General features: G+C 34.4%; 1 protein-coding gene across 1 annotated transcript in view; it reads left to right on the top strand.

The window, feature by feature from the left end:
* LOC105231083 (homeobox protein homothorax) overlaps positions 1-15,594 on the top strand; it is a 320,426-nt gene that overhangs the window by 53,987 nt on the left and 250,845 nt on the right. The window contains exons 4-5 of the mRNA XM_049448510.1: positions 6,723-6,773; positions 12,379-12,429. Coding sequence (XP_049304467.1) covers positions 6,723-6,773; positions 12,379-12,429 — 102 coding nt within the window. The remainder of the gene's footprint in view (positions 1-6,722; positions 6,774-12,378; positions 12,430-15,594) is intronic.

Here is a 15,594-nt window from a genome sequence, read left to right as displayed (position 1 = left end):
ACACACATATGCAGCGTTGCTATCTAAGTTGGCGGGCAAGTAGAGGAATTAGCTACTGCACTCACCTAAGATTATGAGCCGACCGGATGTGTGTGTGTGTGTGTGTATAATTAAACAAAAATGCATGCGCTGAAGAAGGGCACCTTTTGTCTTTCTTTCTTCAGCATTTCAAATGTAACTTATCACGCCGGCTTGCACTACTTCATAAGCGCTTGGCATACAAACAAGTGCACTCAGCTACTTAACGTACATTCACCTACGATTTTCTGTTCGCTTTATTTGACAAATTTGAAAAAGTCTATTTGTTTTTGTATACAAACACGAAAGAAGAAGTCTCCATTACCATATTTAAACAATTATTGATAAGTACATTGGTACGGTTGTGCGTGTTGTCTTGCTGCATTGAAAGTAGTTACATAAGTCAGTAGCGCGCTATGCGCCTCTGGCAGCATTAACAGCAGCAGTCAAAGATAATTTGAATCTCAACAGCACACAGCAACCAAGTAAATATTTGCTTAGAAGAAGCATGCATTCTTTTGTATTTATTGTTGTTGTTTATGCCTGCTTATTGCCCAAGTAAACATAGAAATGCGTAAATGCATTTGGGTGCAGTGTTGTTATCTGCCTAGCGCTGATGCTGCAGCTAATAATTTCCTCTGACTTTAAGTAAGAAATGTTATTAAAGAAGTTGTGTTGACATTTGCGGCCAAAGTGAGTTGAAGCGTCAAATGCGAGTACACGTAACGTGCAACATTCGCTGCTGTTTCAGCTTTGAAGCGTCTGAAAATTTTCTCTTAAAAAAAAAAAAAATGATCATTACATACTTATACATCCATATGTATGCGTATATAGCGCTTATGAGTAATATAATGGATAAGGCTGCACGTATTACGGTATATTAAGCTCCAACCTTTCGGTATTATAAAGATAAAAAATTATGTTAACAACGCAGCGCAACGTTTACGGATCAAATAAAAATTACAAGCCACATTATTGTCTGTATTGTCGATTAGCTTATTCCGACTTGTTATTGTTAATATTGTATAACCGCATTTTTGTTGTTATTGTTGTTGTTGTCTATATTGTAGAAGCTTTATTGAGCGCGCTGACGTTTTCGATAATGCCACTGTGCGGTGACCTTGTGAGAAATTGAGCGCCTTATAAAAAAAATATGGATTTGCAGTCATATCAGCTTTGAAGAACCTTTTTTTAAGAAGCTGCAAATAAAAAATGTAGATGAGGAAAGTTAATATAACCATATATATTTTTTATGATGATTTCAAACAAATCTCAGTGTTCTAAGCGTTTGTCAAATGAGTAAAGAACTATTCATTCTAATTTTTTGTCTTCTACCTTGTTTTTCAATATAATTATACATATATAGCCATGAGCTCTCACATAGCGCCCATTAGCGACCTACATATTTTTTAACACAAAATATCATGTTCTCAAAAATATTTTTTTCCTTTTCCACAATTTGTAGGGAATACTCTACTTTAACAACAACACATTTTATCACCCATCCATTCATGTAGGTACATACTCAGGCATGTAGCCACACTTAAATTATTGTAAAGGTAGATAGGCACACTTTTATCTTTATTACCCAAACGAACAAATACTATATACAAAAATAAATACAAACACAAGTACACACATACGCACATACGTAGCATTGAATATAGCTAACAAAAAGCTTAAGAGTTTTTGTCATAAATATTTATTTGTTGATAGACACTTTTCTAGATTCTGATTTCGACGGACGTCAGCATTGAATAACTACCAGTGTTGGCGCGAGTTTTTAAGAATGAAAAAAATGTTGCTTAAGTCATATATATGCATTGATGATATATGTACAAAGAAATGTAGCTGGTGGTTCCGCATGACACTGACACCGGTGTGCGCCACTCTTCGCTGCTATAACTCACCAAATAATCGCTTAAGCGCAACATTGATAAGCGAACGCTGATTGCTAACGATCGGGCATGCTATAAAAGTAATTTTTTACTACGTGAAAAATAGTAAAATTACAAAAGTAGACAATACTAGGGAATAAAATTAGGAAAATATAAGAAATTTGCAAGAAGTAACATATTTGCTATTTTTTAGTTAAGCGCTTTTTGAGATAAAGGTTTTCTTTGTACCAAATTTGTATTAAAATATAATAACCTACAAATAATAACAAAAAAATATTATATTTTCAATGCTATTTCCTTAATTTTTTAATAAATTAGTGAAAAATATTAAGTCGATTTAAGTTAATTTTGAAAATTCGAGGGATGCTCTCAATATATTCGTTATACAAGTAAGAATTTTATCTAAAATAATATAGTAAAGCCAGAAGCTTCACTTTACGTTCAAAAAGAGACAAGTGAGATGCTCAGGATTTTACCTGAAATCTAAAAATCATAAGTCCACTTAAGCCAATTTAACGCAATATCACACAATTATGCTTTTTACTATAATATATGAGTTTCTGTTTATAGTTAGATATATTCGTGATCTATAAATATTTTTAAAATATTAATGCAAGTAATGCAGCACACATTCCACTGTGTCAGCCCACGTAAATCGCGATAATGACAGCTGAGAACTTAAAATTAAAAAAAAAAAAAATAATAAAAAAGAACTATAAAACAAAGCATGAAGCGTAAAGTCCCTGGACACTAGATATTAGCAGCTAATTTGGCAAGCAATTACGCATATTTTAAACAATAAAAAAATGTGGGAAAAACAAAGGGCGACTGAGTGGCGTTAGAGATACCAGTTAGATAAAGCACATTCGGCAATAAAATGTGCGTATAAGTGCGTGCTCAGAGGCTTTGCTTGGTTTGGTGTCGCGGGTGGCAAAAAAGCATATATTTGAGCAAAACTTTTATTAGAAAATTTTTAAATTTTTTATAAGAAATATATCGAAGAATTTTTATCAAAAAAAAATTTTTTTTAATTACTATTTTTGGTATAAATTGGGGCGAGACGCGTTTGACTACAAAAAATTAAAAAAATAAATTTATTCGTAAGAATTTTAAATTTTTTCTTAAAAAAAAAAATTATGAAAATTATTATTTTTAGCTAAGTTTTGTTCTATTTCTATTATTTTATGTTTTTGTTTTGCTTATTTTTCAATTTCAAACTCAAAATCTTTTGCTAATCCGTCCCACTGTAGCACATCTGCAACACTGCCTGCATTTTAAGCATGCACAGCACAAAGCGGCCAAGCCAGAGCAATCAAAATGAAAACGTAAAACAAAAATGGCATTTATATCTTATTATTATTTAAATTTAAAACTCATTTTTTCGCTTGCTTTCAATATAATTTCGAATACTTTTTATTTATACGATATTTTGCTTGCAAATATGCTCGCTGACAAACCGACGACACTGCGACAAAATTTTCTGTTGCTTTTACCAACACAAGCACACACAACAACAACACATATATATATATGGGGATTTTATTTATAGCCATGTCTCATGCTGTGAATTTACTTGTTATGATGATTTATACATTTTTAAAAACCCAACCAACGCCATGCATACGAAGCGTTGAGCAGCGAACGACAGCGGTAACAAAAGCAACAAAAATAAATGAAATGAAATCAATTTTCGAAAAAAGGAGGAACATAGTGTATCACACAGCTGCCAAAAAGCGAATTGCAAAATAAGAACAACAACTTTTGGCTCATACAGCTTTTTTTTATTTTTACTTTAGCTGCAGAATGTTGCCGCAACATTTTATGAATGTGCAAATTAAAAAAAAGGTTAAAGCAACATGTTGCCAGGCAAGTAATTTACTTATTTTCTTGGCTGCGAAATCATTAATTTTGTGCCTTAACATTTTCTTTCCGCCACACACCCTCAACGAACGACAATGTTCATGCCGCAAAGGCGTGTTGTAATTAGTTGCAAACAACATTTTAAATGCACCCATGTCAGCCATTTTTAATTTAGCGCATATGAATGCAGTGAGTCAAGCTTACTGCTGCTCTTTATTTGTAGCTTTGTGTATGTGTGCTTGTAAGCGTGTGCACAGTGGGCCGTGTCGCCAGCGCTCAAGGCGTTTGCTACATTTTAGCTGCCTCGCATAGTTTTGCCATTTTTCTTCTCTCAATATATTTTCATTTTTCTACTGGTGCATATTTTATGTTTTCCTGTTGCTAACAATTGCCGTTTTGCTGTTGTTGTGGCGACCACCAAACACTATAATTAACTCCACGCCAAGCGTACGCTGACGTTTGGCAACACACACACCCATACTGGCATATATAGCGAACTACTTGTGCTCACTCTTTTGAACCATACGACGAGGCTGACATTTGCCGCTGACGTTTCGACATGAGCAATCAAATATGGCGACAGCAACAAAAGCACCAGTCAAAATGCGCTGACGAGGCATCTCGACGGCGTGCGCGATTTTTAGCTGTTCTTTTGCTTACGTTTTCCCCTCTTATTGTTTTTGTTTTTTTGTTTTACTTGGCTGCAGAATGCGTGCGATATTGATTTTTGTGTGTTTTAATAGTTGTACAGAATGAGCATTTATGTTTTTTTGCTTTTGTGGCAGCCACATATTGTGGCTGTTGTTGTTGTGCTTGTTATTGTTGCAATTATACTTCGGTCAAACCAGTTAGACAGCTTTACTTGCGCAGCAACATAACAATTTGAAAATAGCAGCTGTAGTAGTAGAGTGTATTGCTTGCTTATGCTGTGAATGTATCCGCAACATGTTGAATGTTGCTAAGCGCAATTGAAGTGTTTAGAAAGCGAATAAGGCGGTGGGAGTTTATTAAAAATTAGTGTGGTTTTTGAAAAATGCAACATAAACGCAAAAATGTTGACAATTTACCTTCTTAGCAAAACTGTCTACAAATTCGATGACCTCCCCGAAAGTTATGGAAATTCACGCTTGGCACATACCTTTGTTTGAAAATTAAATCTTTGCGCCTTTTGGCATACCCCTGCACAATGTCATTTCACAGCTGTCATTTTGACACTTTGGTCACACACAATCTGTTAACGATTTGCCACAAGGTCAAGCCGAAGAGGCTTAACTAACGAACAAATACCAACGTAGCGCAGACACAGTTAAGGCAGCGCAGACCGCCCACCTCAGTGCCAATGCATTTTGACAGCCAACTGTCAATGTCACTGCGAACACACACACAGGCAAACAAAACTGCAACGAAATTCCGTAACAAAAGTAAATAATAATAATAAAAAAGTAACAACAACACAATAATTGTTTCATTGGAAAACAGACAAAGCAAGGCGTATTGCTGGTGCAGAGATTTTAAGCAGATTATAGGCTAAGCGCGTACAATACCAACCACGTTGAGTGTTTACAAAACCCAGCGGGAAGCGCAACGGAATGAAAACAATCAGAAAAATTGGAAAAAAAAATTATGTTTTAAAGCAAGGAAGTCTACAATGTATGCAAGTAGTATAATGATATTCCCATATGCAGCCACTTGGCCTTTACCTGGTGCCGCACAACAATGTTTTCAATATTTTCGTAAGCAGATGCGGTCGAACTACCTGTATATGAGAGCCAACAACTCAGCGAATGCATTACAATATCAGGAGGTGTTTACAAGCAAGGCTGTGTGTGTGTTTGATGTATTTTTATAGTTTTGTAGTTGTTGTTTTTATTATTTTTGCTGAACTGGAGTGGCTTTGTTTGCATGAAAATCGAAATGTTGTGCGCAAAATGTGGATTCGTCATGCCGCAAGCATGACTAATGGTCTTACCGATGAAAATACTAACAGACAATCAAATGCATATACACAGACATACATACACATGCTTTCGTATATGCATAAATGAATGTTTACAGCCGAAACCCCCACTGTTCGATTGCCAAAAGGACAAGCGCGAAGGAAAAAAATGCGAAATGCGACAAAAATGCATGAGACAAAACAAAAATAGATAAAATTCTATAAAAAAATTTTTGTAATAATAGTAACAATACAACTGGAACCGGTGACGAGATAAGCCGCCAGCGTCTGCGGTAATGTTGTTGCCGCGGGAAAAAGAACAGTTGTGCGCAATGAGCGGTGAATATTTGTAGTGAATTGGGCGGCCTATATATGTACACACCAAACAGCTACATATATGTATGAACATATGTACCTGCACGCACTGGCAACACTTGCCGCAATAAACATGCGAAATGCTCCGCATGCAGGCGCTTGCGAAGGCTCAGCCATAAACAAGCCGCTTTATATATGTGTGTATGTGTTTGTATGTATGTTTATATATGTGTGTGTAAGCCTTTGAGCATTTTGCAGCGCTTCAGTTTATTACAGTTGTTGGTAATATGAATTTTTATTGCCATCGGTTGTGGCGTAAACGTGCTTACAAGTCGAAACATAAACCAAATGACACGCACAATGTGTTGCATAGATAAAAATCATCAAAGCAATAATTGATAAAATGCCACCTACGTGGTTGTGATGTAGAAGAAAATTGAAATAGTTAAACAAAAATGCAGTAAATTGAGCTAAAAGCAGCAAGTTTTGCTATAATTTCATACAATTTTTGTTGCGTGGCACATGACATACATCTGGTTTGCGGTTATATTTTAAAGTTAATTATAAAAAATAAGTATAAAATATTTTTTTAGAATAATATCTTAAAATTTAAATTAATTATAAAACAACTCTCAATTTTCTAAATCTTGCAACATTTTATTAAACTGCAATTTTCCTTCCTCTGCTCTTTCCAGATAAGATCACAGAAACCCTACTACACAGCGGATCCCGAAGTCGACTCACTGGTAAGTGTTGCATACATACATATTATTCTATGCACGGTCATATACAAAAGCCTTCAATTGCATTTTATTACATCTCACCCATAAATAGATTAATGAATCGCACTTGCAACATATTGCCGCTACTGCAATTGTAATAAATGCATGTTGCATAGTGCCATAATATTGGCACAACAAGTTCACCTTGACCTCAAAACTAAAATGCAAAATTTTCAATTATCAAATACAAACAATAAAAACAGCAATAACAACACATCACAAAGCAACAGTTAATGTTGACGACGTATAAACATATAAATTTTTCAATTCAATTCAATTAGAAGAGCGGCCGTTGGCCGTTGCAGTGTGCGGCAGCGACTGTTGCTCGTAAAAAGCAGCATTTTTATTTGCCGCTTAAATAAATTTGTCGCAATTTGCCGCTGAGCGCGGCAACTAAGGCGGCGCGGCGGCGCAGCGCCGACTAACGCATGTGCACTTGTCGTCGTCAGGCAAGTTCAATGTCGCTGTTGCAAATTTACTGCATTTGTTTTGTATTTTTATTATTAAAAAAACGAGAGACAAAATCACAATAAAACGGTGTGCTGAAATTTGCGAAAACATTAAGCACACAACAACGGAAAATTATCATTCTTAATCTCAAGTGACTGTGATCCGGCATGTCAAAGCGCTGCGATACATAAACAAATACAGAGTGACGAACCATGCAAACATGCAGCTGTTGCACATACATATTGCATACAGACATATGTTTGTTGTTGTTATTGTTTGTAGCAAATTCACATTGTTGCTGACCACAAACAATGCCAGCAGCCCACAAGTATCTAGATATACAGAAATGCACGACTATGCCGGCTGGAGGCTGCAACTTGGCCTGATAGCCCGCGCGGCCCACATGCGCTCGACGCCAATGTAGTAAAAACAACAAAAAAAGTGAAAAAAACTAAAACTATAAACTTTTTCGTTACTAAATAAAATGTATATGAGAACAACATACATATATATGTATTTTCAACCGCCATTCCCTCAATAACTGAGTTGTTAACTTATTTTATTGCCGAACGCTTGACTGCTGAGCGCAGTTGATCTGTTGCGCTGTCGCTCGTTGATGCCGGCTGATTGTGCGGTAAACTTGTTGCTCGTCTTATGTCAGCGCGCGCTGAAGGCTGTCAATGTTGCAACAATAACAACAGTAAGAACTACAACAATACTCACTATAACGATGGCATTAAACCTTTTCGGTTTTGTTGCATACATACAGAGTTTTGAATATTTTATTTCATTAATGCATGTAAAATCCCAGCAGCAAGCTCCAATATGCCACACCATAACGTTCAGCAGCAGTTCCGTCGCCTGCATCGTTTGCTGGCAGGCAGGCTGTTAGCTCGTCACGCGGACTGTAGTAAAATTTAATCGTAAACATTCAATACTCCCCGCATGCTGGCGTCCGTGACGGTCGTGTCGCGGATTTTGTTGCATATGTCATCTTTTAATGCCAAGTGCTGCTTAAGTGGTATGCCACAGTTTTAAACTGACTGCGCACACCAAAATACCGTATATTTATGGAAATTTCGGTGTCGACATGTATGTGTTTTTGAGTGGCACTTAGTTTTGCAACAATGAAAAATCTCCGAGCGTTTCGCAGCTGCCACAGCTGAGTGTAGGCAAATATGATGCGTAGCATCTAAATGAGCCGTACGACATTTTCGCGCTCACTGCTTTAGAAAGTGAAATGAAAACATTCCTCACAGTGCAGCCTTAGGATGCCTCAATATAATTTAAGGCTTTTTTAAAACACATGAGGCATGTATTTCCAAGGAGGAGCATTATTCAGCAACGTCTTTTAGCGTTTCATAAATATGTGTGTAACTAAATTATTGAGATACACGAAGCGCTGACAAAAATTTTGGTGTGCTGACAAAAATTTTATTGCGCTGAATGGTAAATAAATCAATTTGTTGTCAAATATTTTCATAGTGAATTCTAACAAGTTTCACACAAACCAACTTTACCTGAAAAATTAAGTTTTTCAATACTGTGTGGAAAATTTTGGTTATTTTGTTTAATTCAGCTATCGCGCTGAATAACAAATTTACCTTTCTACAACTATTAATTTTGTATATGTAAGACCAACAGTATTACTTAATTTCAAATAACAATTACTACAAATGCACACATATTTGTTTACCCATCAAGCACTCGTTATAAATTCTGGGAAACCCTTTGGAAAATCGCATGTGCATTCACATATGCTAATTTCGTTGTCACGATGCAATTACCGTTTAGCGGCGAAAGCAAATTATGCATACAAATATTGCCACTTCATATAACTGACTCTTTAATCGCCTTTAAAGCCTATTTATATAGTGTTGGAATCATCATTAGTCAATCGCTTACAATATTACGTATGTTGCATACGAAATTCGTATTGCATTAGATGGTGCAATGAAAGTGCTTACAAATGGCTGCGACGTGCGGTCGTCCATTAAAAATATATATGTAAGTTTTATTGCTAAATAGAGGAAAAAATTATGCTTACGATATGCCATACTATGTAAATTTGATCCGCTGAATTGCGCTGAATTAAGCAGAAGTCAGCTGAAAATCATTTATTGCAGTGCCATTATTGAAACACTTGCATTTTTAGTTAGCTGAATTGCGCTGAATTATTAGAAACCAATCGAAAAGCTTTTTAAATATTGCGTTCTTATAATAAATAGAAGATTGCTTGCAGAATTACTCTGAATTAGATTGAATAAAGCTGAAGTCAGTTGATAATTATTTACTCTTGTTCAATGTGGGAACGACAGCAATTTTAGTTAGCTGAATTGCGCTGAATTACCCGATATATTTCTGAAAGCGCCTGTAACAATGCGCTTATACTTGCCGCTATTTATATTTGGCTAAATTCTGCTGAATAGTCACACATTACTCAATTCAGTTGATTTTTTAAAAGTAATTTTCCAATGATTTTATACAACTTAGACTACATCACTACTTACGAATGAACTATGTCAGACGTAATTTTATTGCTGCGGGCACTTTTGCAAATGTGCATATTTTTATCATTCGTACGACTGCTATCATCTCTGTGTCCCACCTATTTATGAGTTTCCGCCATTTGCGAAATTTCACTTCTATACTTCTATACAATTCAATTAAATTCGAGGGCTCGATGGTCCTACGAACAAATGTCGGCATCAACGCTTCAAGTACCAACAAAGATCGCTGTTACACTATTAAACACACACGCGAAAACGACGATAACAGTGGCGCGTCATTTTATGGCGTTGTAGTGTTTTGTTCCAACTGTCAGTTTGACAGTGCGCCTGCGTACTTGTGTAATAAATCATTTCGCCTCGCTGCCAAGGCAAGCCGTCATGCGCTTCTACGGATCGCGCTTCGCTTTCATTGCAACGCTAACTTGCGGATACTCCAACGGCAAGCATGCAATGTCGCAGAACGCTCGTACGCCCAGTTAGAGTAAGAGTACATGCGGCTATTCGGTTTTAGTTTAGGCGCGCGCGCAAGTTTGTGTGTGTGTGAGTGCGCGCAAAATGTTGAATAAACATTTAAATGTGCATTTAGTAACACATACTTAACGTTTGTATTTTTAAGTACTACTAGAGGCCGCTACTACAGCTCGTATGCGGTGGCGGCGTTCTTGCAGCGGCATGCTTCAGCCAACAACGCTAAGCCATAAAATTCATTTTATTTCCATTGGATACTTGCTGTATTGCCATTTATTACACTTACTATTGGTGTCGTTGATGTTGATGTTGTTGTTGTCACTCCTGTTGTACTTGTTGCTACAAGTGTTGTTGTTTTGGACATAGTCAGTTAGCGTCACAAAGCTGTGCGGCCTATAGCAACTCGCCGTGATTATGTTGTTATGGTTTGTATGGCGAGAAAATTGCAATATGTTGCAGTTGAACTTGTCAATATTATGCCAAGCCTTGTTGTGGACAACGTTGTTTTTGCTTATTGATTTTTTTCGCTTTTTGTTTTGGTTAGCTATATGTTGTTGTTGTTACTCATGTCACTTGGTAGTTGTTATACGCGCATTCTCCACCTTTAAGTAAGGAGTGAAACTTTTTAATAGCTTAACCAAGCAGCCGACTTGTTTTAATTTTGCGCTCGTGTTTTTTCGCTTTGTTTTTATAGGCCGGCTGCCGAGCGTCGTAAAAATGTCAAATGTCAAGTTGACAGTTTAATTAGGTGAGGCTGTAACGAGGTATCCAACCAAGCGCAGGATTTATTTTTTCTTTCACTTTGCTTATGTTCTGCTGTGCTCTGTGTTAGTGGCAGCGAATTTTGACAGTGCAACTTTTTATTGCTTTCGCTCTTCTGGTTGTGCTGTCTGCCAGTGCTTCGAGAGCTCAAGCGCGCAAATTTTGACTTTGACGTTTTAAATGCTGCGACTTTTTGCGTTTATTAACTCGCTGCAGCGACACGGTTACCGCCTGCTGCGATTAAGGTTGTGGAAAGTTTGCGCGTCTTTTTTCGTGCTTCACTTTTTGTGCTCCGCTGTCGCGCTATGCATATGTATTGCTCATCATCATTAGCCTGAAATTCCAAATCGTTTTTAATGCGATTAAAAGTGACTAAAATGTCGAGCTCACAATTATATATATATGCATGTATGTATATGTGAAAGCAGCATTGAGCAAAAACTGAAATGAACTCCGAAATGATTAAGCTGAGGCCACAGCGCGCCACAGAAAGTATCTAAAATGAAACAGACCGCGCACCACTAAGCGTTTTAAAAACGTCTGATTTCTTTATAAAAAGCGCTGAGCTGCAAAACATGGAAATTATAAATACCACAGGAAACAACAACAGCAACTACGTATTTATAAATATACATATATTCGTATATATGCATACGAGATCAAGGCGGCGTCACTGCCCACGGCGTCAGCGCTTGGCTTAAAAACGCTACTCTACTCTTGTATTTGTCTTCCTTTTGCGGCTTTGCAGCTTTCTGCGCTTTGTTCGCTACGGCAAGTTTGTGCTTTAAGTTTTTTGTTTTGCGCGCCGCCGTCGTCCAATTAAGGTGCGTTTAAATGAAGCGTAAAATTCAACTTATCGCCGTACATCTACAGACTTAGTAGCCAATTGTTGTTGGACTGCAGTAAGAAAAATAGGTTGTGCATATAAATAAATTAAAAGTAAAAATAAATTAATTAAAATTACAAATAAAAATAAAATAATTAAAATTAAAAAAATTAATTTAATTAAATTAGAAAAAAAATTAATTAAAATTACAAATAAAAATAAATTAATTGAATTTTAAAAAATAAGTAATTAAAATTAAAAAGTTAAATAAAATTAATTAATTGAAATTAGAAAAATATTAATTATAAAATAGATTTACACATATAAGTAATATTTTTGAGTGAAGTTAAGGTGCATCTAAATATTATCTGTTGTTGCAACAATGAATGCCTTCTATGGCATTGTGTTAACAGTTAACTCAATATAATTTGCATGTATGATTATGCGAATTACGAAAATTTTCAGTTTCTTTAATTAAAAATATTTTTTGAAATATATCTAAAAAAAAATTGTTGTAAATCGTTTTTTAAAAATATCTTTACTTTTTTTGCAGATGGTGCAAGCAATACAAGTACTTCGGTTTCACCTTTTAGAGTTAGAAAAAGTAAGTGCCTCCCTTTATTTAATTTATAAAATATATAAGTTATGAAAGAAGAATGCAAAAGAGTAAAATTTTATAACAGAAATAAAAAAAACATTAAAAAATATACTAAAAGTTAAAAAAACAAAATATTTTTCATAATAAATATTTTATAATTTCAAGTTAAAAACATGTTTTTCAAAATACTTGCAAAATGCGGATATGCAAGCTTTTTTTAACTACTTCTCTGTTGAAAACATGAATGCTGAATAGCACTAATATTCTTAAGATGCTTTGAAATTATTTAAGGCATTAAACAAGTGGTATATTCTAAACAACAGTATTCAGCAAGATTTTTTGCATGATATATACATGCTTCTGAAGAACTTATTACGACTTACATAGCGCTGACAAAAAAATTCGAGTGCTGAATAAAAATTACTGTGCTGAATCGAGCTATATTAGTTCAAATGCAGTTACTTTTAAAGAATTTTAGTGTGCTGACAAAAAATATTCTTTGCTGAATAGCAAATAAATCAAATTCAAAAGGTTTTTAACATTTACAGTACTAAACTAACATAATGCTACAATAAATTCAGTTGCAAGTTGCTTAAGACAGTTCACTTATAGCATCATACAGGAATAAGGCGCTGAATTTAGCTGAATAACGCGAGATCTTGCTGAAAACACGCAATCAAATAGTTTTGGTCATAACAACTTACTTTACAAGCAAAATTTTATAAAACTGATTACATATAATGTCGCATACAGAGAAAGAAGTCACAAATGCTACAACAATTCATTGAATGTACTTCAATTATGCAGGCATTGCGCATTTCTTAAGCTGAACACCAACAATTACATACATATTCACATGGCAACGAGTTACATTGCCACATGATTGTCAGGCAATTTATGCGCCTTTTAAACTTGGCTCGTAGCTGAAAGCCAAATGTCTAAATTAAGTCAATACTGATCAGGGTGCAATGAAATGAAACGTCAAATGACAATAACCAGTCGAATAACTGGCTAAGCGGTCATGCGGACGGGTAAACGCGGTAGACGGACGGACGGACGGATGCACGCGTTGACTACAGCCAGCTGGCTGAATGAATGAATGAGTAATTGGTTAGTTGGCTGAATTGTTGCTGACATGGTATGGTAATTGTTGTCAGCAATAAAAATCGTCAGCAGCGCTAACAAAGCGCACAACAAGAGCTGATATTAAATTTCAACAGCATGCTAAGTGCGCAACATATGCTGCTGTTCGCACAACTGTGGCACAATGGAAAATGTCAGCTTGTTGTGCGGAAAATAGCCCAAAATGTGCTGTAGACTGCTGTTGGCAATTCAATTTAATGCTTTATTTATGTGCGCATTTATTGTGCTCCCTATTATACACTCGATATATTAATGACCAATCAGTGGCGACATGAAAATGGCATACCACACACAAGTTGCGGGCTGACAAGCAAATGTTTTTGCGTATTTTTGTTATGAGAAATGATTTTTTTTATTATCTTCAGACATAAGTTCATATTTTTTATTTTTGAAAATTTGAAATTTTTTTTATTTTTTTTAAATAATTTTTTTTATCTAAATTAATTTTTTTTATTTAATATTTTTTTATAATTTTTTTGTTTAATTTTCTCATGCTGCTGTCATATATGGTTCCCACATTTACATAACTGCTCTCACATGTTCAGACATACACATTACATATATTCTATGCACATTCCTTAGCAGCTTATCAGCTACATGTGACCACTTGCCGCCGTCATAGCTCATACAAATAGCAACATTAATGACTTGTTTCCCTCCACTTTTTTTTTGCTTCTATTCTGATTTTTATTTCAACTTTAATTGTGTCCCGCTTTTGTTTGTTTGCCTGCATAAACAAATAATTCCGCAACCATTCATAGCAACAAAAACAACAAACACGATTTTAATGTATGCAAACAACCAGCAAACAGCAACAAAAGTATCAAATGCGCCACCAACACGAACTTTAACAATATCGGCGGTGGCGACGCCAACACCAAGCACCACACAAAACAATACAAGTAACAAATAGTCTATATAATAAAATAAATGGCAATAATAAAAACAGCAGAGAGCAGGTGAAAAGTGAGATACGTGCATATGCTATGTATATATGTGAGAAATAAAAAAAAAACACATTTTTATTTATTATAGAAACGCGCTCGGCTCATTGTTTGACATGTGCTGTCATATAATGCAGCAATGTTGCAAGGGAAATGCTACTTTTTGTCAAAACTTCATTATTTTCAAGTTTTATGAGTAATATTTGAAAATTCAAAAATTTAAATCAAAAATTTTAATCACTGAAAAAATCGAAAAAAATTAAAAATTAACAATTTTTTTTTAATTATTTTAAAATTTTTTACAAAAATAAATAAATTAATAATTTGTACACACACACACGCACAAATAATTAATTAATTAAAAAAAAAAAGAATTTATATAATGAAATAATCGCAAAAAAGTGTTATACATTTTTTTAAATTAATTTTATTAATTTAATTTTAATTGAATTAAGAAAATTATAAAAATTATTTAATAAATTTTTTTTAATAAGTTTTTATTCGATTTTATTAATTTAATTTGATTAATTTTTAAAATATTTTCTTTTAATTAATTAAAATATTTGAATAATAATTGATTTAAGAAAAAAATATAAAAATTATTTGATTAATTTTATTAATTTTTATAACAATTTTTTATACGATTTTATTAATTTAATTAATTTAATTTTTTTAATTTTTGAAATAAATTTTTTTTAATTAATTAAAATTTTTATTGAATTTTCGAATATGTTCTGTACTCAAAATATATTCAACCATCGCAAGCCTTAAATATTGCCATTCACGCTCTAAGCACCACCGCAACTGTAGGCCATCAAATCGTTATAGGGCCACTCTTATGTAGTTCCTGTCTGTCTGTCTGCTTATTGTACTATCTAAGCAAACTAATAACCGCCATAAAAATCATGAGGTGTGATTTTACATTATGTACACCGGTAGTTTCTAACTAACATTTTCATTTTATTTTAAATTCTTTTAAAAGTCATTAATTTTCCTCCATTTTTTATTTAAAAAGGTAACAAAAACATAATTAATATAGGAAAATATCTATGCATTTTTCATTTTTACAATATACTGATACCAA

Source organism: Bactrocera dorsalis, chromosome 2 (assembly GCF_023373825.1).
Source record: "Bactrocera dorsalis isolate Fly_Bdor chromosome 2, ASM2337382v1, whole genome shotgun sequence".
Lineage (NCBI taxonomy): Eukaryota > Metazoa > Arthropoda > Insecta > Diptera > Tephritidae > Bactrocera > Bactrocera dorsalis.
Note: the sequence above shows the minus strand (reverse complement) of the source record. Positions and strands in the feature narration are given on the sequence as shown.